Source organism: Corythoichthys intestinalis, chromosome 13 (genome assembly GCF_030265065.1).
Source record: "Corythoichthys intestinalis isolate RoL2023-P3 chromosome 13, ASM3026506v1, whole genome shotgun sequence".
Classification (NCBI taxonomy): domain Eukaryota; kingdom Metazoa; phylum Chordata; class Actinopteri; order Syngnathiformes; family Syngnathidae; genus Corythoichthys; species Corythoichthys intestinalis.
In genome coordinates this window covers 8,342,135-8,367,044 of record NC_080407.1, presented here as the reverse complement: position 1 = coordinate 8,367,044, position 24,910 = coordinate 8,342,135, and the positions used below count along the sequence as shown (strand labels likewise).

The 24,910-nt window shown below is 42.4% G+C and overlaps 1 protein-coding gene across 5 annotated transcripts in view; it reads left to right on the top strand.

The window, feature by feature from the left end:
* ccdc146 (coiled-coil domain containing 146) overlaps positions 1-24,910 on the top strand; it is a 124,127-nt gene that overhangs the window by 29,390 nt on the left and 69,827 nt on the right. For 3 of the 5 annotated variants that reach the window (XM_057855067.1, XM_057855066.1, XM_057855070.1), the window contains exon 3: positions 24,301-24,383. The exons of 1 other annotated variant lie outside the window; for it this stretch is intronic. In XM_057855067.1, the coding sequence (XP_057711050.1) occupies positions 24,301-24,383 (83 nt within the window). Of the gene's footprint in view, positions 1-23,965; positions 24,012-24,300; positions 24,384-24,910 lie in introns of those variants that run through there. One more of the 5 variants, XM_057855068.1, reaches the window with a different exon arrangement.

The window sequence follows — 24,910 nt, the reverse complement described above, 5'->3', positions numbered from 1 at the left end:
GTTCAAGGAGCATTGCATTGAGGATTTTTCGGGTGACGCCGATCATGCGTTCCCAGGAACCAGCCATATGGGATGCATGTGGAGGATTAAACTGCCATTTGCACGCACTGTCTTTCAAGAATGTGCCTATTTTGTCATTGTGACAGCCTAGTTTGTCTATTTGGAGCTCTTTGCAGGCACTCACAAAATTTGTCCCACAATCAGATCTCAAGAGTTTGGCACCACCTCGGATGGCAAAGAAACGACGCAGTGCATTAATGAACGACGATGTGTCCATTGACTCAATCACTTCAATATGAATTGCACGTGTACTCATGCAGGTGAATATGACTGCCCATCTTTTAGCATCTGCATTAGCACCACGCGTTTTTCTCACTGTAACGGACCAGGGACCGAACACATCAAGGCCTACATTTGTGAAAGGAGGGTCCGTGGACAGCCTGTCTTCAGGTAGCTCAGCCATGATCTGTTCAGGTTGCCTGCCCCTTAATTTGCGGCATGTGATGCACTTGAAAATCACACTGCTTACTGCTCTTTTTCCTCCCACAATCCAAAAGCCCCCTGCTCTGACTGCTCCCTCCGTGAAATGCCTTCCCTGGTGACATAATTTTTCGTGAAAGTGTCTTATTATGAGCTGAGCAAGATGGTGCTTTCCAGGGATTAGTATGGGATTGGTTTCTTCTGCAGACAACTGTGCTTTCTTTAGTCGGCCTCCAACTTTAAGGAGCCCTTGCGTGTCAACAAATGGATTCAGTTTGCTGAGTGGACTTGAGTTTTTTAAAGCTGTGCCTTTTTCAATGCATCCAATATCTTCTGCGAAGACCTCTCTTTGAACGGTGCGAATGATCGTGGTCTTGGCTAGTTGCAGTGACTTTTCAGTTAAATGTTTGTTGCAGTTGTGCCAGCCACGACAGGAAACCTCAGAGTTGTTCTTGAATGATTGAGCTATATGTTGGAGTTTGGCAATAGCCTTTTGCAGCACCTTCCAACTTGAAAACCTTTCAAATCTGGCACTATTAAACTGGCCTTTTGATAGGGTGGTAGTGCAAGTTGTTACCTCAGGACGCAACTCACAGTCAGTCTCTGGGTCTATGAGATCGAAGGTTTGACTTCGAACTTGACTTTGGTCCAACCTGGAGAGGAAAGCTGGGCCTCTGAGCCAGGTGGAGCTGGAGAGCTGCTCAGCGGGCAACGCTCGTGTGGCATGGTCTGCCGGATTTAAGTGTGTGGGCACGTAATGCCACTGGTGAGTTTGTGCAAAGCGCCTGATGCGTTCGACTCTGTTGTGCACATAAACGTGAAAGCGTCTCTTGGTGTTTGAGATGTACCCAAGCACTACCTTTGAGTCTGTGTAAAGATTCACCTGATCGACTGTGACATCCAGCTCCTCTAGAACCAACTCTGCTACTTCCACGGCCAGGACTGCTGCACAGAGTTCAAGTCGGGGTATGGTGATGTCTGGTTTAGGAGCTAAACGTGCTTTGCCGAGGAGGACTCCCACTTCGCTGTGTCCGTCCTCATTTGTGAGTTTGAGGTATGCTACCGCACCTACGGCTTTTGTGGAAGCATCACAAAAAACGTCAATCTCTATTCTTTGGGCTGCAGACAGCGGTATTGAAGTGTACATTCTGGGAATTTCAAGATGTTGTAGGTGTCCGAGGGAACTTTTCCACTTTTGCCACTGTTCTAATTTGTCTTTTGGCAGTTCAGTGTCCCACTCTGAAACATTTGTGGAAATGTCTCTGAGTATGGTTCTACCTCCTACGATTACTGGAATAGCAAAACCAAGTGGGTCGAACACACTGTTGATAACTGACAGAACTCCCCTTTTTGTGAACGGCCTTTCATTTACTCTTACTTGGAACTTGAATTGGTCAGTCAACAGCTCCCATCCTAAGCCCAAACTGCGCTGCATTGGTGGGGTAGTCTGCCCAATGTCAAGACCTTGCATGCCTACAGCACGATCTTCGGTTGGAAAGGCTCCTGTTATGAGAGGACAATTGGATGAGATTTTGTGCAGGCGTATGTTACACTGAGCCAGCATCTTCTGTGCCCTACTAAGAACATCAATGGCCTGCTCTATGGAAGAGAATGACTTTAGCCCATCATCTACATAGAAGTGCCGTTCAATGAATTCTTTTGCGTCACTGCCAAATTCCATTTCTCCTTCTATGGCTGTTCTTTTCAGTCCAAAGATGGCGACTGATGGGGAAGGACAATTACCAAACACATGGACAGTCATCCTAAATTCTTGCACTTTTCCATCAAGGTCATGATTTTGGAACCACAAGAAACGAAGGTAGTTACGGTGGTCTTCTCGTACTATAAAGTTGTGAAACATATGCTCCACATCTGCCATAACGGCGTATGGGTCGGACCTAAACCGCATCAGAACTCCTACGAGAGTGTTGTTAAGATCTGGTCCCTTGAGGAGCACGTCATTGAGAGAAACATTGTCAAGTTGAGCACTCGAATCAAAGACTACCCTAATTTTTTCTGGCTTTTGCGGGTGGTAAACGCCAAAACTAGGGAGATACCAGCACTCTTGATCTGGCGCCAGTGCGGGCGCTGGTTCGGCATGGCCCTTGCTGAATATTTTCTCCATAAACTCAGCGTAATGCGCTCTCATTTCCGGTTTTCTTCTCAGCGTTTTGCGGAGCGACATTAAACGATTGTAGGCCTGCTCCCGATTGTCAGGTAGGCGCCGCCTAGGTGAGCGGAATGGAAGTGGAGCTACCCAGTTATTCGCCTCATCTTTAGCAAAGTTGTTGTGCATAATGTCTAGGAACAACGCATCTTCTGCCGAAAGTGCAACTTTGTCGTCATTTGTTGTTTGTTGGAAAATATGTTGTCCTAGTTCCGCTTGTGTGTTTAGTGGATCGTTTTTGGTGTATTTCTCTTTGATAACGATTGTGTTTTCGCAAGGACTGAGGAACGTGGGACGTCCACTGTTTAGAACGTTCGTCTTAAATGAGTTCAATGTGGGTTTATGAGCTCCAGAGAGACAGACATCACCTATGACAACCCATCCTAAATCGAGACGCTGGGCATGAGGTGCATTGTTTGGCCCATTTACCTGACCACGAACTTTATGAGCCTGAATGATGTCCCTTCCCAGGAGCAGAAGAATGTCTGCCGATGGGTCGAGAGGAGGAATCTGTGAAGCGATTGATCGCAAATGAGGGTGAGCTGCTGCTACCTCAGGGCTGGGAATTTCGTCTCTATTATCTGGAATCTGATCACATTCTGTTATTGTAGGCAGCATCATGGAGACCTTACCATCTACATCTTCTACAACAAAGCCATCAGCTTTACGACCTTGTGTCTCTGATAAACCTGCACATGTTCTCATGGTGTATGGGAATATGGTACCTTGCACATTAAACATGTCAAAAAACGCAGATCTGGCTAAGGATGAATTGCTCTGATCATCCAACATGGCATATACCCTCTTTTTCTTTTCTGGAGAAGTTCGGCGATATACATTAACTAAACAGATCTTTGAGCATGATTTTCCTTTTACGCCTTGCCCACATACTTCTGTGCAACTGGCTGTGTTCACAGGATTTGGGCCCTCAGACTCCCCGCCGTGACTCTGGGTTGGGGGATTAAAGTCTTGAGGTGTCCATGGAGGTGGACCGACATGCATGGCAGACACATGAGCATCGCTATCACATTCTGAGCATTGGATAATAGCTTTACAGTCTCGAGCCCTGTGATTTGTGGACGCACAACATTTAAAACAAATGGCGTGCTCTTTGAGAATGTTCTTTCTTTCGTCTAGTGTTTTCATTCTAAACCCCCTGCATTTGACGAGTGAATGTGGTTTTTGGTGGATAGGACATTGTTTGTCTGGATCGAGTGCTGTCAATTTAGCCGGACTGATCTCTATTTTATTCACTGCTAGTGGAACTCTGTATTTGTCTCGTCTTACTGATGTCTTACCAACCCTTGGATTTATTACGTTTGAACACTGTAACATAAAGCTAGGGTCTGTTCTCATTTCAGCGTAGTCATTTACGAACCGCACAAAATACGAAAAAGGTGGATAGACTGCACCGTTTTCCCTTTTGTATTTGGTACCTTGTGTAACCCATGACTCCTGGAGTCCATATGGGAGTTTTTCAACTATCGGGTTTATGCCCCTTGGTGTGTCGAGAAAGCTAAGACCCGGCAAATAACTTTCACTTTTGGCATACGATAGCTCTAACAGAAGATCAGCAAGCTCCTGCAGTAAGTGAGTGTCTTTGTTGGAGATTCTTGGAAAAGTCTGCAACCGTTGGAAGAGTGAGGATTCAATTACCTCTGGAGAGCCATAAGTCTTGTCTAGCCGCTGCCACAGACGTTGGAGACCTGCCTGTGGATTACTCACGTGGACCGCCCTGATCCTCTGAGCGTGTTGAAGAGACTCCCCGCCGAGCCACTTGGTGAGAAGGTCGAGCTCTTCGCTGGGCTTGAGATTGAGGCCTTCCGTCGCGTTGCAGAACATGGACTTCCAGGACAGGTAGGACTCTGGCCGGTTGTCGAAAACCTTGAACCCCGATGTCAGCAGATCACGCCGTGCTAGATAGGCTGCTAAATTGGACAGTTCACTTTGTGGGGTTGCTGAAGGTGTAGGCTGGTGTGAGATGTCCGTTCTCGCACGATGAGATTGGAGATGCTCTTCGTCAGCGATGTCGATGTGACGCACATGTGGAAAAGCACCAGCTGATTTTGGGCTATTTTCTGGTTGTTGAGAGTCATTGTGCCTAACCAGGTGCTCATTGTTTGGCGTTTGTGTGCCATCTGCTTGGACACGCTGGTCGTCAAAGTGAGCATGCACATACTCTTGTGCACGCCTGATGGAGGGGGGTGTCTTGGAAAATACCCCTTGCTCGCTGAGGTCGACTTTGGCGCGCTCCTCTTCTTCGAAAGTCGCCTCCCAAACTTTAGCTGCGGCGAGCGCTGCTTCTGCTTCACCTTCCGTCTTCAGAGCGTGTAGTGTTGCCTCGATGCGTGCCTTCTCGACCTCCATGTCGATTTGGCGTTTGGCGTACCGTGCTCTGACGTAGGCAGCTTCGGCGTCTGCTCGTGCTTGTGCAGCAGCTTGACTCGTTCTGGACCGGCGTGAAGAATGAGAATGACTGGCCTCCGACCTGGTGACCACTTGGCTGATAGGTGGTGAAACTTCTTGCTGAGACATCTTGGGTGCTTGATGTGTTGAAAATCTTTTTACTCTTCTGCCCTCAGCCGAGCGTATGGCTACTCGACTTTGGCAGCGAGCTAAACCAACAAAGAAAAATGGAGGCCCAAACTCCTTCCTCTCATTTATTTCTTCGCGTGAACGTGTGCGCGTGTGTGTGTGTGTGTGTGTGTGGCAAAACTGGAACATACATAAAACACAAATGTTATACACAAAATAACAGAATAGACACACCATAATTACATCTAACCCATTGTTAAAACGTACAAACTTACAGATTTTGTTTTGTCAAGGGTTCCCAACGATGTATGGTGCAGAGGAGGTGTGTAACGTCTTAACACCTCAAGGCCTCTTTTCCAACTGAAATAAAAAGTTCTTTCTGCCTGCTGCTTACAGCAAGTCGCCACTAGGGGAAGCCGAGCGCAAACAGCAATACCAAAGAAAAACTTAAGATTCTGAGTTAGAATAGCGACATCCTGTGGACGGATGAACAATGTACAATCTTAGAAAGAAATTAAACCCAAAAAGTAGTCAACATAAGACCAGAGGACATAACAAAGTGAGTTCTTATGTTAGGATAAATGAGAAATGAAATGAGTAAAATCTGGCCCAGAAAATAAATTTTGGTCTCCCCCTCACACCTGTAAGAGAGAAGTGTGAGCAACCCGAAACAGTGGGTCAAAAACCTCCGATCAGCTTTTTAAAGGAGGAAAAAACCTCACTGGCAAACTGCTACATCCATAGTACAGCAAAAAAATCCATTCCATGTCTAGCATTTGGGAGCATTGTTAGTGTTAGTGTCCGGGTAATTTCTTGGCCCAGTAGACTGAAGCATTTAAATTGACAACCTCCTGGTTTGCAACCTGCCTGTTGAACCGCAGCAAATTTCGAACGTGGCCACAGAGCTGTTCTCCCCCTGGGGAGGCTAGTGTAGGGTCAACAGGACCGGATATTTCCCCTCCTCCCAAGCCAACACTCATGCCGGGAAACTGTGTATGGGTGGTTGAACTTTTTTTAACCTCGCCCCTTAGCGAAAATCACTTTTAATCCTTGAAATTGTTTTACCTTCAAGCACTGACAGTTAGGATGAAGTCATTACGAACTCCAATTTTGCCCCTTTCTTCATGTCGAATTATGATGGACGTTAATTATCCATTTAGAAAACCAGGTGCACTTCACCAAAAATCATTTTGTATTCCTACATGTTCTATCCTGAAATTGACATTCCTTCTCTGTGCTAACCCGTTCATGGAATCCAATTTCTTTAGGTTGAAGGACACGTGAAACCCGAATCTAACTGTTGACGGGTAGCACATATAAGACACGACAGGAAAATACTCCCAGCTGTAAAACATAATTATTTGCATACGTATCTGCCTTTTATCGGAATTTCAAAGAATCTCACATTTCTGCGGTTACGCCATCCTTTGTTTTCACGTAGCAGCAATATCTTCACAATTCTCTAACAAGTCAACAGCACCATAAACCTAAGCAACCACTAAAGGCTGCGATGTGTCACAGCGTTCCGATGCGGTGCCAACTTTGCCGCCCGCTGTGTTTATCAGTCGTCGTGCCTTAGTGCACTTGGTTCAAAATTGTTTCGAGAACATGCCGGTGCAGTCCACAAATCATTTGCTCTTGTCAAAGTGTTAAGTGCTGTTTTCATTTTGTTCACTGAGCTTGACAAGTGGATTGATTGTCTTGCATGTGATGCCGTCACGTCGGGTCTTTCCACTTTACCCAGCAATTTTTCTTCACTGAAGGTTCCGACATGGTCGATAACTGGATCGTGTGTATTTTGTTGACTATGAGGAGGGGCTTCATATCAGTCATTTGAGATAGGAACTCCTGACTCTTGCGTTGGGGCTGGTTTCCCGTCCCATTGTGTAGAGCTGACCAGATGAGCTAGGCCCCTCCAGTACTGGCGGTCTTGTGCTAGCAGATTTGCATCATTCAGGGTAACTGCGTGTTGTCGGAGGTCGTCCGCAATGGTGTCAAACTGTCCTGTTCAGCTGTTTGACACTGAGAATGGAAGTCGAAGTGTCCAGTTGGTCTGAACAGTTTTCATGTTTCACATTGAGAGTATGACATACTCCCATTGTGATCATTCAACATACCTCATTTATTATGACAAAGCAGCAAACAGGAAGGGGTTGTGGGGGAACAGAAAAAAAAGAAACACAAGAAAAGAAAGAAAAGCAACAACTAGAAACACATTGAACGTCAATACTAACTATTAATATGTTGGTGGTATCGTCAGCTAGATGTATTTCCGGTTGACACCATGTGGGGGGGGCCTGTTGACCAGGGAAAGAAGGGGAGGGGGTGGGGGAGACTATAAGCTAAGTGATTGGGAGGGGTAGAGTGTACACACATCAGCACTGTGATCTAGAACCCAGTAATCCTGTGAATCACATGTGAGTGTAAGCCCATTGGCAACCGACCCTATGCCACACCACCACCATTCCTGGCACCAGGAACCCCCTACCAGAGCACGGAAATCACAACCAGATGCACGCGAGCCCAACACGCGACAGCCAAGCAGACGAGCGGAAACGCCGAGCAGGCGCCAACCCAGGGCCACGGCCCAGACCCAGCCAGCCTGGTGAGGGTGGGCGGGGGCAGCACAGCCCATCCCTCTTGCCGCAGCCCAGCAAAGGAGCCATCGTCACCCCGCCTGGGATCCAGGGTGGTCCCCTGGGCCACCCGCGCTCCCATCTACCGGCCTTCAGGGATGGGAAAAGGGGACGCACCACCAACCCCACGCCCACCCCTGTCCGCCCACCCAGCCCACGAGCCGCCGCTGCAGCCCCCCAACCGGCACAGCACGCCACAGGACCCCCAGCGGCCCAACAAGCCCAGGGCAGGGCAGGGTCCCCCACCGGAGCAGGCCACATCCAGCTGATACACCGGCGTCCAGCCAGTGAAGGCGGAGGTAGGAGAGTGCTGAGGAGCCGCCGCGGGGCGACACGAGACTGGAGCCCTGACCTCCCCCCACTCCCGCGGCCAGCAGCCCAGGGAGAGGGGATGCCACGCCCTGGGAGCCACGCTATAGAGAAAAAGTGTGGGACCGACCTACCAGCCTATTACTGTGGCTGCCAGGCTCCCGGCTGGCAGCTATTACCCACCACCGTGATGGGAATGTGCGGGGAGGGTAGTGCAATGTATGCATTAAAATAGGAGAGCTCGGCTTGGGGCAGTGGGACCGCTGCATGGAATTTCAGCCCAGCCGCCCGTCCCACCACAGCTTTTGCCGCAGCTCTCCCGTGGAGTATGTATGATGTGTGTGGTGCGTTAAAAAAGGTGCAGGAATGGCGGGGCCTGCCGTGAAGAGGTGACCGCGAGCACCCCCTCCCCCAACAGGTCCCATCTATCCCACAACCTTGGTGTGTGATGCAATATAATCAGGGGGGACCCGGCCAGGACTGTATGGCCCCGTCCCAACTCTCCCCGGAGGAATGGATGAGTATGTAAGTGCCAGGGTGAAAGATATTTACAGTGCAAAGTGAGGAGTGCGTGAATTTAGAGGCAGGCTCCCTTTAAGAGGCAGGCACCCGAGTGCGGAGCTTTCATCGTGGTCATCTCCAGCGTGCAGTCTTTGGGTCAAACTCCAGGATGGCTCTTGTCAGGTGGTCAGGAGGAAGACGAAGAACATGGTCGAGCCAGCGGATGCAGCGCTGTGCAGCCATGCGGGAGGCTCTGGGTTGATTTGTCCGGGCTCGCAGGATTTCGTTGGAGATTTGCTGGGGCCACCTGATGTTCTCGATGGTTCTGAGAGCCTTGCTGTCAAAGCCGTCTATTCTTCTGGCCAGTGTCTTGTTTAAGAGAGTACGGCGTTGTTTTAGATTCGGAGCTTCGTCTTTCGTGAGATGGCTTCGTGCCGCCAGAGTGGTTTCCAGAGAGACTGCAGGGCAGAGGCTGCCTGGGCTCTCCTGCGGAGAATCTCTGATTTTAGCTCTCCGTTATCGGTCACCGTGGACCCCAGATAAACAAAGCTCTTCACAGGCTCTACAGTCCCTGACAAAAGTCTTGTCGCTTATCCATTTTGTAGAAACAATTGCTAATAACCTGACTTAATTATTCAATTGGTTTCAGAAATGGCTCATATGAAAGTTGAGACCCTCCCAAATGATGTTGCATGTACAAAAAATATATTTGTTTCACTGAAAAAAGATTTATCATTTAATGAAGACATAAAGGTCAAATTTTGGCAGGACAAAAGTTTCGTCGCCTACAGAAAGTAGTGTGAAAATTGAACAAAAAATGTACCTCAAATACAAAAATATGTTACATAACGTAAGCAAATTAAGTAGTGGTGCTGTGAGATTCAAATGTAATATTTTGTATGACTTCCATGGGCTTGAAGGACTGCATCCATGTGGTTCGGCAAGGATTCATACAATTTATTGATGAAGTCGTCAGGAACATCAAAGAAAGCAGTCTTGCATTCCTCCCAGAGTTCATCAACCTTCTTGGGTTTCGTCTTCCATGCTTCCTCTTTCATCCTACCAATGTCTGGTGACTGGGCTGGCCAGTCCTGGAGGATCTTGATCTTCTTTACCTTGAGGAACTTTGAGGTAGAGATTGAAGTATGCGATGGAGCACCAAGCTGCTGCAGAATTTGTCCCTTTTTATGGTTAGGAATGTAAGAGGCAGCTAAAATTTATTGATATTTCAGACTATTTCCACACTGCAGATCTCTCGCACACCCCCATACTGGATGTTACCCAAGACCATGACTTTGCCACCACCAAACTTCACTGTTTTGTCGCAAAGGGTGGATTTTTCAGATGAATCTTCCATTGAATTACACCACAGTCGCTGCAAATATTGCAGGAGACCTACTGGAGCCCGCATGGATCCGAGATACACTCAGAAAACAGCCTTGGCGGACACCACTGGAGATTGAAACCCAGTCAGAGTCGTGGCCGTTGACGCGGACACAACTCTGTGCGTTACTGTAAAGCAGCCTGAAGAGGGTGGTGACTTTCAGGGGTGTGCCAAGGGCTTGTACGATACTCAACAGTGATGAGTGGTGGACTATATCAAATGCATCCTTAAGGAAAGACCAGCATCTTTACATTGGATTCCTAAACTGATCTTGGCTTTTTTAAAATTAGCAGTGTCCTCATTAGCTTGGTGTGTTTTTTGAACTTCCAAGCTCCTGCTGCTTGCAACCATGTGGTCAAGTTGTGGTTGTGTCCATGTTGTACAGTACTGTCATTACTTTGACAAGCTGTATTGGGAAAGGGCTCATTAGACGGCTTTAAAAAAGGGAAGTTATGTGGTTTATGGCATGTGTAGCCACGTTTGCATAGGGAGAAACATCAAGTTTGGGATGGTAGGAGTCGTACTAGTAAATCCAGATTTGATGAGGAATAAAATTTGGTATTAATCAATGCAAATTAGTTATTTTAAAGCTTTTCATAGCCTCTGACAGTGGAAACTTGTGCGCGATGATATTTTTTCATCTAATTATAGTTTATTTTGGACCTTACTATGCCAGTATAGACATTCACTCCATCCCTTTCATTCTGTACTCTTTCTCTGTCATTATGTTGTGGATGCAAATGCCTCTCCAAGTACCAAACTGGAGATCATCTTTATACTCCTTAGAAAGATTTCCAGCATATTGCTTGCCACAGACAAGTGAAGGGGGAGGGGGGTGGGTGAAAAATGTGAAATTCAGTCAAGGAAATGGAAAAGTGTGTTCTTCAAGATGCCACCACCATCAAGGAAAATTACATGTCTGTCTCTGCGGTCGGAGTACTGAGTGAAATAGAACATTGAAACAGGAAAGAAAGCAGGTTTGGGGATATTTTTCTCTGCATTTGGGAAAGAAAAGCTGTGACGGTTTATTTGGTTGTGTAAATCTTGGGAAGAGGTGTCATCTGTTGTTTAGTAATTGCCTTTTGCACAATTCATTCTTTAGAAGAAGGTTGAGAACTTACCGGTATTGATGCTTTAGTCAGACTTGATTTAATTCCGCCATCTTGAACCAGATGTTTTTTTTTTTTTCGAGCCCATAAAGTCTGGGGGGAAATAACAAATTGTAAAAATAGACAAAAACATAATGTCAAATGTGTTGCTATTTCTGTAAGTTTTTTTTTTTTTTTTTTAAACTATCTTAACCCAAATAAGGGTGACGTTTACAAGGATGTGGTTGTCCTAGAATGGTTGTGGCTGGGAAAAAAAGGGAGTTCTGGAGCACACAATAGAACTATATATACATATACGCGCACACACCAAGCAAAGATGTATGTAGATCAGACATGCCCAAAGTCCGGCCCGGGGGCCAAATGCGGCCCGTGGACAAATTTCATCCGGCCCACAGCCTCTGTCATATAACCCATAACATCTGGCCTGCACATAGACTTAATAAATTGAGCAGCATTTGAAGTAGCTTACACTAAATCCGTGTGACGCTTTACCCCAAATTTTCTAAAATGGCGACAGTAAACAAAAAAAAAGGAAAGTTGACTGTGAGGGCCGGCGCTTCAAGGGTAGGTGGAAATTGGACTACCGTATTGACCAAGACGGTGTTTTTTGCATTGAAATTAGATTGAAAAAGTGAAGGTCGTCTTATATTCGCGGTCCAGACATTATACCCATTCACGACGTTAGAGGGCGCCAGATATCATTGAAGCGATGTTCTGTCATGAAAGATCTCAGCTACTCTCAAGTTTAACCAGTTTGCATTATTTTATTGCAATGTTTTCCCTATTCAGATTTGTTTCAAGACTGCAGTTACAGTTAGACTTCACTTTGATGGTTAATGCAGTTATTGCAATTTTGTTGCTTTATCACAATAAATTGGTTTATTTACATTTCAAAAACCAGAAGCCATTCGTTTACGAATGTGATGGCACTTTAGTTTACATATTTAAATATTCAGATATTAAGATTTGAATGAAGCAAAATAACATGTTTTATCTCTCAAATATATTGTTATAATCATTTGTTTCAGATGTACTGTAATTATTTTCTGAATAAAAATCAATTTGGTGTTCAAAAAGTCTTTTTACAAACTTGAGTCTTGAAAAAGAGGGGGTCGTCTTATAATCAGGGCCGTCTTATATTCAGGCCAATACGGTATTTCTTTACTGAAATACGCAACAACTGTGTCTGCCTCATTTGCCAGGAGACAGTGGCTGTTTTTATAGAGTTCAATGTCACGCGACATTACCGAATGAGACACGCTGACATGTACGACAAGATTGCTGGGAAGGAACTCTACAAGAAATTGAAGCAACTTAAAGCTAGTTTAAAAAAAAAAAAAAGTTAAGTGAATATTCAACTGCATGTGATATGCATGTTTCAAATGAACCAAAACACATGCTTAAGATACTTGAAATTATAATAAAGAAGAAAATGTGAAACAGAATAGCTTGCTAAAATTTGTTTGAATACATTGTTGTTGTACGTAAAGAACCTCAGCCATGGTCGGCCCCTGACATTTTTACCACACCAAATCTGGCCCCCTTTGCAAAGCGTTTGGACACTCCAGATGTAGATGAACTGCCGTCATAGGCGGATCTTCAATTCAGGCGAAGTAGGCGATCGCCCTAGGCCCCCAACCAGTAGGGGGCACCCAACCAGCTGCCCTTGCCCCAACGAGCAAGGGCTTGGGCCACCGGAGCCAGCAGCACCCCCAACTATTCGTCATGTATACAGTGGGGAGAACAAGTATTTGATACACTGCCAATGGGCTTTCCCATCGGCAGTGTATCAAATACTTGTTCTCCCCCTGTAATTATGTCAGCATACCAAACAAACAAATAACAAAACAAAAAAGAAAGCCATTTGAATGCTGCATTTATATTATCTCTCCCCCACACACGCACTACAATGGACTGTTGCACGACGACGGACTGACTATCAGTCGCTTAGCTTCATTTAGCGCCATTTAGCTTTGCATAGCTCCGTTTAGCATCGCTTAGCTCCGATTAGCTGTTCGTTAGTTTCACTTAGCTCTCCTGCGTTTTTCACCCCACTAAGCTCGCTATTTTTACAGCTCACTTGCTACTTTGCACGTCGACTATCGTTTATTTCGAACACATGAGTGAACGTGCTCTCCATGAGAGCCAAAGTGCAGTGAGGGAGAATTTGAGAACAGGCCGCTAATGCCTCTTTTAACTTTCTTCTTCTTCTTCACACCGAACATACGAGGGGCATTCAAAATGAATGCACTCAAGTGCATTGCTCGCACAGGATTTTAACAATCTGGTTTGTATTTGGCACAAACATGATAGGACACACCTTTTTGCGATTGTTATACGTGTGTTTCTTCTTTTCAGATTTTTAAAGCTTAAACTAGCTTCCAAAATGACTGCCCCTCTTGAAGCTCGTCAGAGGTGGATGGGCGACCACTATGGGGCTTATCGGCTATGCTGGCTTTACCTTCCTCTTCATGGTCTTCAGTACTGTTTTTAAATCGCTGTACCCATCTTTTTACAGTACTACAGTCTATGGTATCATCCTTGTAGACATTTTCCAGCCGGTTGTGAATCCTCAGAGGGGTTTCTCCCTCTGCAAAAAGGAATTCGATTACAGCTCTTCGTTTCTGACGAGCTTCAAGAGGGACAGCCATTTTGGAAGCTAGTTTAAGCTTTAAAAATCTGAAAATAAGAAAAACACATATTACAATCGCAAAAAGGTGTCCTATCATGTTTGTGCCAAATACAAGCCAGATTGGTAAAATCCTGTGCGAGCAATGCTCTTGAGTGCATAACTTTTTGAATGCACCATGTAAAATACACGACAGCACACCCTGTGGCGAAACAATGCAGTACAGTTCCAATCAGTCATACAATAACACTCAACAGCTGGTTAACAGCATTTGCTAAAAATTAAATCTATTAGTGACACAACAAGCAATGACGAAGAATGTTTTTTTACGGAGTGTAAAGCTTTCGGTTAGCGGTTTAGCGAACGTACCTCCGGTGAACATTTCAAAATAAAAGCACGTCATGTTTGTCAAGTCAAATAAATAACGATTTCTGGAGTTAATCCCACATATTTCAGAATTAATATTATAATATGTTGAGTAAATACTACAGAGTACAGATTCTACACTAAGAATAGCTTTCAAATAACACTCTTTATGACAAATATGATTGGCAATGAATAATTATTAAAATTATGATACTACTATTATATATGGTAGTATACTATAATAATAATGCTGGAATTTTTTTTAAAGAATTGTTTTGAATAATGTTGGAAAGGCCAAGTGTTCTGAATCCGTTTACTTTCCATTCTTTTGCACTAGTAAATGCTATCAGCATTCAACCTCATTGTTTATTTGTGATTAATTATTGTTATTTACACGATTATTTGTACTTTAATAAAGAATTTAAGTGTTCCAAAATGGTTTCGTGAATTAATAAGCGTCAACAAATATTTCATTGCTCAATTAGTAAAAAAAAAAAAAAAAAATTATTTGATTAGTCGACTAATTGTAAAACTAGTCGCCTGACTAATCAGGAGAAAATTTGTTGTTTAGGACAGCCCTAGTGTACCGGAACATATTTCCTCCACACCCTTCTCACCTTTTTAACCCCTGACCCATGAAGAGGGCCCCTGGATATGTTCGCCTTAGGCCCCAAAATTGCCAAGTCCGCCACTGACTGCCGTGTTCTCCGTCTGGTCAACAGATGAACTTTAATTGTTTCCATCAAACTCGTTCGTTGCGCCAGAATGTCAATGCTCTCACTCAAACCTAGTTTTCATTCAACATTTTTACTCTTCTCAAGCTTCAGTTCAAACAAGAAAGTGGTGGTACTCTGCTTTGACAGTTGTTAGGTGTCTTCAGATGGAAACCTCCTGAAAGGTCACCGATCTGGAATCAGTTAAGTTGCCGTACAGTCTGACACCAACCCATTTATTTGAACCTTCAGCCGCAGCATAAATGCACGTGTTTTTTTTTTTTTTTTTTAAATCTATGCAACTCTTTGCTTTGTGTCAAGTATTTACTGAACAGCTTCTCTTGCAAAGAGCTTCAAGAAAGAAGGTTTATAAGTCGGATCTGTCTAACAAAAGACAGTGAGTCAGCGTGTTCCAGTAAGCTGTTACTGAAGGGGGCATTTATGGTGAGGGTCATTAACTGATGCCGAGTGTGTCGTCTTTCAGCTGGCAAAGGCAGTAAGTACACAGTTTGGTTTCCAGGTGTTGCCATTGCAGAAACTGCAAAAACACTGTCTGACGTGATTTAATTTCGTTGTGTTTTCACAGTTTTAAATCCGACTAGGCGTAATGAAACATTGACAGATATTAGCCAACACCTTTGTCTAATTGTTTTTTAACCTTAGTCATTACTCGGCAGTGTTGGACACATTACTTTAAAAAAGTATTAATTTCCACCTAGAGTTACACAAGGGAGGTAACACTGTGAAAACAAAGTACAGTGGGGCAAATAAGTATTTAGTCAACCACCAATTGTGCAAGTCGTCCTACTTGAAAAGATTAGAGAGGCCTGTAATTGTCAACATGGGTAAACCTCAACCACGAGAGACAGAATGTGGGAAAAAAACAGAAAATCACATTGTTTGATTTTTAAAGAATTTATTTCCAAATTAGAGTGGAAAATAAGTATTTGGTCACCTAAAAACAAGCCAGATTTCTGGCTGTCAAAGAGGACTAACTTCTTCTTACAAGGTCTAACGAGGCTCCACTTGTTACCTGTATTAATGGCACCTGTTTTAACTCATTATCGGTATAAAAGACACCTGTCCACAATCTCAGTCAGTCACACTCCAAACTCCACTATGGCCATAACCAAAGAGCTGTCGAAGGACACCAGAGACAAAATTGTAGACCTGCACCAGGCTGGGAAAACTGAATCTGCAATAGGTAAAATGCTTGGTGTAAAGAAATCAACTGTGGGAGCAATTATTAGAAAATGAAAGACATACAAGACCACTGATAATCTCCCTCGATCTGGGGCTCCATGCAAGATCTCACCCCGTGGCGTCAAAATGATAACAAGAACAGTGCGCAAAAATCCCAGAACCACACGGGTGGGGGGGCCTAGTGAATGACCTACAGAGAGCTGGGACCACAGTAACAAAGGCTACTATCAGTAACACAATGTGCCACCAGGGACTCAAATCCTGCACTGCCAGACGTGTCCCCGTGCTGAAGAAGTACACGTCCAGGCCCGTCTGCGGTTCGCTAGAGAGCATTTGGATGATCCAGAAGAGGACTGTGAGAATGTGTTATGGTCAGATGAAACCAAGATAGAACTTTTTGGTAGAAACACAGGTTCTCGTGTTTGGAGGAAAAAGAATACTGAATTGCATCCGAAGAACACCATACACACTGTGAAGCATGGGGGTGGAAACATGCTTTGGGGCTGTATTTTTGCAAAGGGACCAGGAAGACTGATCTGTGGAAAGGAAAGGATAAATGGGCCATGTATGGAGAGATTTTGAGTAAAAATCTCTTTCCATCAGCAAGGGCATTGAAGATGAGACGTGGCTGGGTCTTTCAGCATGACAATGATCCCAAACACACAGCCAGGGGAACAAAGGAGTGACTTTGTAAGAAGCATTTCAAGGTCCTGGAGTGGGCCAGCCAGTCTCCAGATCTCAACCCCATAGAAAATCTGTGGAGGGAATTGAAAGTCTGTGTTGCCCAACGACAGCCCCAAAACATCACTGCTCTAGAGGAGATCTGCACGGAGGAATGGTCCAAAATACCAGCAACAGTGTGTGAAAAGCTTGTGAAGAGTTACATAAAACGTTTGGTCTCCGTTATTGCAACAAAGGGTACATAACAAAGTATTGAGATGAACTTTTGGTATTGACCAAATACTTATTTTCCACCAAGATTTGCAAATACTTTAAAAATGAAATAATGTGATTTTCTGTTTTTTTCCACATTCGGTCTCTCATGGTTGAGGTTTACCCATGTTGACAATTACAGGCCTCTCTAATATTTTCAAGTGGGAGAACTTACACAATTAGTGGTTGACTAAATACTTATTTGCCCCACTGTAGTTACTCACTACTTCTTCCAAAAAGTGACTTAGTAACTGAATTACTCTATAGTAAAAGTAACTAGTTACCAGGGAAAGTAATTATTTCCATTACTTTAAAAAGAAGTTGTTGTATGTCAAAGAATTTGAAATTTTCTGAGCAGTATTAGAGTCAATTGAATAGAGAAGAACAGAGAGGTAGTTGTGTTATAGAACCTTGTAATATTTATTGCACCTCACCAGCAACAGATTTATCCTGCACTTGAAGTGCAACAAAAACGATATAATTTGGGCTGTCAAACGATTACAATTTTTAATCAAGTTAATTACAGCTTAAAAATTAATTAATCGTAATTAATCGCAATTCAAACCATCTATAAAATATGCCATATTTTTCTGTAAATTATTGTTGGAATGGAAAGATAAGACACAAGACGGATATATACATTCAACATACGGTACATAAGTACTGTATTTGTTTATTATAACAATAAATGAACAAGATGGCATTAACATTATTAACATTCTGTTAAAGCGATCCATGGATAGAAAGACTTGTAGTTCTTAAAAGATAAATGTTAGTACAAGTTATAGAAATTTAATATTAAAACCCCTCTTAAGGTTTTCGTTTTATTAAAATTTGTAAAATTATCAATCAAAAAATAAACTAGTAGCTCACCATTGTTGATGTCAATAATTACATCATGTTCACTCATTGTGCTTAAACCCATAAAATCATTTGGACCCAAGCGCCAGCAGAGAGCGCCAAACACCGAAAAACAAGTAACAAGCGGACATTATACTGCTGTCATTTTAATTTGTTTGAGCGGGGCATGTGCGTTAATTGCGTCAAACATATTTTAACGTGATTAATTAAAAAAATTAACGCCCATTAACGCGATAATTTTGACAGCCCTAAATATAATAAAATAACAATCCGCAGTAAACAATATAAAGTGAGTTTAATCAATTAAATCTAACTCTCACAACCTGAGACAAATGGTCAAGTAGACATAGCCTACTGTACTTCAAGTATTTTGACTTGAAATAGTGTTTACATTTCCACCTTGTAAAGGACAAATTTTCCTCTGAATGCTCTGCCATCATATCCCTCTGCATCTGTTTTGCGTGTGTGTGTTTGCCGCACGCGCTGTTCCGGTCTGTGTGTGAAAACACCGGCTCTGATTGGCCTCCCATGACACATGACACTCACCCTCAGCCAATCACAATCACTTCCATCGCATCTATCCAGGTGGTGCATTCAGGTAGCCTCGTCCCCCTACTCCTCCCGTCACCCTCAAAGCGTCTGCCGTCCTCAATATAAAAGCAGCATTTTTGCTGGTTGACAGTGGAGGATGGGAACGGGGCTAGCATTCAGGTGTAGCAAAAACAGAAACGTTAGCAAGCTTTGGAAAGCATTGTCTAATTGAATGAGCCTGGAGTCATAAGAAGTACGTGCTTTAATATTCTGATACAGAATTATCCGAGGCACCCTAAAGTGCACACGGCGCCAATATTTTTTTGCTCACATGATGCGGGAGTGAGTTAGAGACCCGGCCTGCCGAGAGCCGTACGTTTGTTTTATTAAAAAGTCATTAAAATATGTCATTAAAAACTAGCTTTTCAGCATCAACAAGCATCAGGAAATTCCAAATTTCAAAGTTAGGAAAGTCGTGGAACTGTGTTGAAAGACTTAAACCGCAACCCATTGGATTCTCGCAACGAGGGCAAAACATCACCCCACATTTTAGTGATACAATTCAAACTAAAAGATTATACGGATAAATACACACATAAGAGTTATCTCTCCACCTTCAAAAGGTAATGAAACGTCATTTGAACCCACTCTTCACTTCCTATGCTTCTTTATGAATAAAGTCGGAAGTGTCAAGGACACAGCAATTAATTTTAGAAGTGTGTAAATGATTCTGTCAAAGCCTTCATAAATGCTGGTGTCAGGCATTTTAAGGCACTTTAAACATCTGTTTATGAAGTGTCTCCAGACACTTTGCCTCAAGGGCAAAATCTTTGACGAGAGAAAGTCTAACGGTATGTGAATTATGGAAAAACACCAACAACTGTGTGACGGTGTTTGTTTTTATTCAGTCGCCCCTTTTGGAATTTCTCACATTTCTGCATAAAATCACCATCAAATGTGATCTGATCTTTGTCAAAATCACACAGATGTAAAAAAAAGTGCCTGCTTTAACTAAAAATACCCAAACATTTATAGGTTTTCATATTTTAACGAATATAGCATGCAAACAATGACAAAAGGGGAAAAATAAGTAAGTGAACCCTTTGCCCAAGGAGACTTAAAGAGCAAAAGATACCAATTTTTACCAAACAATTTAAGTCAGGTGTGTGCACAATCACTGCTGAGTGGTTTAAAGCTGCCCTGCCCACTATAAAACACACACCTGGTAAGAATTGTCTTGGTGAGAAGCACTGTCTGATGTGCGTCATGGCTCAGTCAAAACGGCTGTCTGAAAACTTCGATCAAGGATTGTTTGTTTGTATAAAGCTGGGAAAGGATACAAAACCATCTCTAAAAGTCTGGATGTTCATTAATTGACAGTCAGTGAAGTTGTCTAAAAATGGAGAGAGTTTGGCACTGTTGTTTCTCTCCCAAGGAGTGCCCGTCAACCAAAGATGAAGCCAAGGTTTCAGCGCAGAATACTCAGAGAGGTAAAAAAGGTGCAGAAATCACTGGCACAGCCCAATATCTCTGTGCACACATCAACTATATGTAAAACTATGGCCAAGAATGGTGTTGATGGGAGGACTCCACGGAGGAAGCCGCTGCTGTCTAACTAAAAAAATAAAAACATTGTTGCTCATTTAATGATCGCAAAAAGGCACTTTGACATTTTGGCAAAATATTTTGTGGACTAATGAAACCAAAGTTGAATTGTTTGGGAATAACGCTTAACGTCGTGTGGAGGAAAAATGGAACAGCTCACCAACATCAACACCTCATCCTCACCGTAAAGCATGGCGGAGGGAGCATGATTTGGGGCTGTTTTGCTCCCTCGTGGCCTGGACAACTCGCTATCATTAATGGAAGAATGAATTCAGAGGTTTTGCACGAAAACCTGAGGCCGTCTGTCAGACAGTTGAAGCTGAAAAGAGGATGTCTGCTGAAACAGAATTTGATCCAAAACACTGAAGTAAATCAACTTCAGGACGGTTTCAGAAGAACAAAATACACGCTCTGGTGTGGCCAAGTCAAAGTCCAGACTTGAACCCCATTGAGATGCTGTGGCATGACCTAAAGACAGCGATTCATGCCAGACATCCCAGGAATCTGACTGAACTACAGCAATTTTGGAAAGAACAATGGGCCAAGATCAATGTGCCAGACATATCTGTAGCTGGTTGAAGTTATTGCTGCCAAAGGGTGGGGGGGGCACACAAAATATTAAATGTGATGGTTCACTTACTTATTTTCCCCCTTCTGTCATTGTTTGCATACTGTCCTCACTAAAATATGAAAACCTATAAATGTTTGGGTGATTTTAGTTAAAGCAGACACTGTTTTTTCATCTGTGTGATTTTGACAAAGATTGATGAAAATCACATTTGTTGGTGATTTTATGCAGAAAACCACATTTGATGGTGATTTTATGCAGAAATGTGAGGAATTCCAAAAGGTTCAGATACTTTTAATACCACTGTATGCATAAAAAGTGGTTCCTTATTAAAGTTGTTGTGCATGCGCTCATAAAATGAGAATTATAACACATTGATCCCCTTGTGTCGAGGTGCCCCGTCTTCTCGGTGCTCATAAGCACATCATCAGTGTTTACAGTATTCATTGATGGAGTTTTTCCACATTTTGGGGGTGGTAAGCATTGAGAAAATAGCTGACTTTGCACATTTAGCCTCCAATTCAAACACATTGAAGCTATACTGTGTCATTTGTGCAGTTGTGTTAGAAAGAAGCCCTTCGCAATCCCTATAGGGGAAAAAGGAAAAATAAAGCTGCCAAAATACTACTGAACATACTCTGTAATCCCGCTCTTCAGTCATGCTTAACAGCTCTTCTTGCATCATTTTCATCTGTTGTACATTATGGAAGTGCAGTGATAAACTGTGTTGGGAATATCTGGTGATTTTTATGCACATACAAGTTTTCTAGCATGAGAAGCATGATAAATAGACAGTGTTTGCACTGTACAGTGAGGAAATGGAGGCATAAATCTGTTTGCATTCGCGTGATGGGGATGGTTTGATTATTCCCACATGCGTATAGAATCATAGCGTGAGTTTATGTAACCAAACATGGGAGTTATTGATTAAGAAAAATCTCTTGATGAATTCCAGCTCTTGATTTTTCTGTAGTGTTGGACAGGGTGACAATCAACTTAAAGGAGTTGGACTCTAATGAGTGGCAGTACAAGTAACAATGACGTGCAAGTTTTACTATAGTTTTTAATCCCCTTAAAATGCTAAAAATAAATAAATAAAAAAAGTTAGGATAATCTATCAACTTATTTGGGTAACATGTTTAGTTTTTGGAACGTGATGTATGTAACAGAGGAAAATAGGCATACAGAGTCACTAAAAGTCATGACTAAAACGACTAGTCAGGTTTGTCAATACACTCCATCAGTGGTTTGCTCAGTGGAAGGTTGACTCTCACTTGGTATGATTGGATACAACAGACCAATGGGCAGCGTTGTCTCAAATTTTGAACTGTTTATAAAACATGCCGTCAAAATGAGAAGAATTTTGAAAGGGAATGCTAAATGATTAGCTTGCTAGCTTGGATATATTGGTTTTCGAAAAAAAAAAATCTGTATTACTGTAATTTTCGGACTATGAGACGCTACTTTTTTCCTTGATTTTGAATCCTGCATTTTATCGTCCAATGCGGCTATTTATTGATTTATTTGGATTAATAGGTAACGCTTGTCATAATTGTGACCGTGACACTATCATGGGCATTAATGAGATTATGGATTGTGTCACTAACTCTATTTATGTCCAGCTAGGATCTTTACATCCATTGAAAACTGATAATTTGCCTGATAACACATAATGACATCTGTCATAAGCATTCATTAATGCTCATGTTAGTGTCATGTCATAATGATGATGGTCTTATGACAGTCTAATGGCGCCACTGTCGAATAAAGTGTTACCAAATACCATAACTAGCAAATAATGAAACAAATGGAACAGTAACTGAAGAAATAATTAGCACAGAACAGGAGTTTATTTGTTATTTACATCTGTAGCGCTGCAGTGCATGTTAGGAGGCATGTTGGACAACAACAGTGTTGACAGCAGGTGGCAGCAGAGGTTGAATGTCTCCTCCAAGGGAGCAGTGATGGCCAAATGAAGCTTCTTGAAGCAATGAAGCCAATTGGTTCAAAGCTTCATGGTGGTTCATTTAGTCATATGACAGTTTTATGATGCTGCGATCAAATTGTGTTTTACTGGTTAATATCTTTTGGTGTAAATATCCCATAATACAGTGAGGACAGCTGCAGCTTATAGTCCAGTGCAGTTTATCTATGAACAAATGCAGTTTTCGTGTCAAATTTGGTGGGTCGCGGCCAGAGGCGTAGCAAGGGTCCCCAAGCAACATGCAACAAGCAACATGGGGCCCTTCGAGCATGTGCAAGTAAGGGGGACAGTTAGACTTGGAGCAATAGAAGAAAGAGGAGCAACACAAAAATATCACCATCGGATGCGGAGGTATATACCTTTGTGTGAAATCAGTAGTCAGATTTGCCTTCGACCCACCAAATTCAAATTATTCCGTAAAAAATACTGATTGGTGGACTACCGACCGCAATGAGTATTAAATTTGCTAATAAATTTTTTTAGGATTATTTTAGATGCATATATGTTATATTTTTTCTTATAGAGTATTCGACGAGGAATACGATAGACCCATTAATAGACTTTATTTTGAAAAAAAAAATCACAATTTCTTCAACCCTTTATTGCCAAACGTATCACATTTGATACACCTAAAATTTCATGATTTTGAGACTAATTCAGAATTTTGACAATTCTTTTTGAAAAAAATTGATGGATGCAAGTCAACACATGCATCTGCAGGCTCCATGAGAAAAACAGGATTTAGCAAGGGTTATAGATATCAGAGCGCTTATTACACATATTCATTTTGAATTTTCTTTTTACAAATTTGAAAAAAAAGGTTTCATTAGGACCTTATTTTTCAAATTTTGGGATTTTCTGATAATTGCTTCATGTTGCAGGTATTTAAGAGTTAAGTAGTCACATGAATAATGAGGTGGCCTGTGAAAATCAACGTAAAACAACTCCGCAAGGACTTTCAAGAGAGTACTTGGTGTGTCACTCTTTTTAAAAAATCATTTGGTATTAATAGCTGATTGGACTATCTTAAACATAGATACCTCTGGGGGCCCCTGCTGGTTGGGAGCCCTAGGCAATTGCCTGGTTTTCCTAATGGGATGCGACGCCTCTGGTCGCTGCTTATAGTCAGGTGCGCCTCATAGTCCAAAAATTACTGTATCTAATTTTGAAGGGTTCGGTGAATCCACATGTTGAAGCATTTGGGGTTCGGCACCTTTAACAAGGTTAAGAACCATTACACTAGATGCTAAATTGTGATAATTTACTACATTGTGGCCCCTGCTGGACATTTTAGTTTTATGCAGCTTCCTTATTTATTCATAATTTTCTCTAAATATCTAATGGAATGGATAATAAAGCGTAATAAAACGCTAAAACATCTTCCAAACAATTTGAATGTAGGAATTTTCATTGTGTTGTGGGACGGTCAATGTCGTTACTATGGCAACCAAGTTTCCCGCACGAACGCACGGCTTATTCGAGGACCACAGTGATTTGGTTGTTTTTCCTTCTAACTTTTCCAATAGTTTTTCAAGCGTGTTTTAGCTGTTAATTACCGTCACATGTTAGGTTAAACATTTTCACCAGGCGCGTTAACGTTGTTTACTCGAGGAGCTGCTTGTTTTAACTATAGCTAGCTAGCTTGCGTCAAAAAAGGACTAACACTGTCTTTAGCATGAATTTAATTAGATTGATAGTTTTTTTTTTTTTTTTTTGTAAATGATTAGTATTCGTGGAGTCAGTGTTTTAAAAAGGCAGCCAATGAGATGTCTATTTGTGTTAACAGAGATGGAAACCGAGGTTGGAAAGGAAGAGGACACCCCTGATGCGTCACTTTTAGAAGCAACGACTTTTCAGCGTCTAGATGAGGTAAAAAAAAAAAAAACCAACTATTTCATACATTTTATGAATGGGAATAAAGTAAGCTCGCTTTAGAGTTGACGTTGTGATTAGGGTAACTAAGTGAGTCAAGTTCAACTTCTAGTGCAAACAATGACAAACGTCACAATTGTTTATTCAAATGCGCTTCAGAACGAGTAAAACAAGCATACCTGTCAACCCGAGGCCTTTGGCAGTCTTACAAATAGTGACGTATGCCCTTACAAATTGGTGACTAATCTTTCAACGTTTTGTATAGCGTAAGCGTTGTATACATATATGTATGTATATTGTTTTATATTGCAATATGAAACAAAAATAAACTTTTTTTTTTTTTTTTTTTTTTTTTTTTTTTTTTGGATAATATGAATTTATTTTTAACATCGTCACATATGACCTGGTGCAATCAAAGAACAATCAATATCTTCAGCTACATCATGATTATGACAATTTAACTTTTGTTATAATTGTATGTAGCACTTTTGGCAATTTCTATCATGTCTTCTGATGGCTGCTCT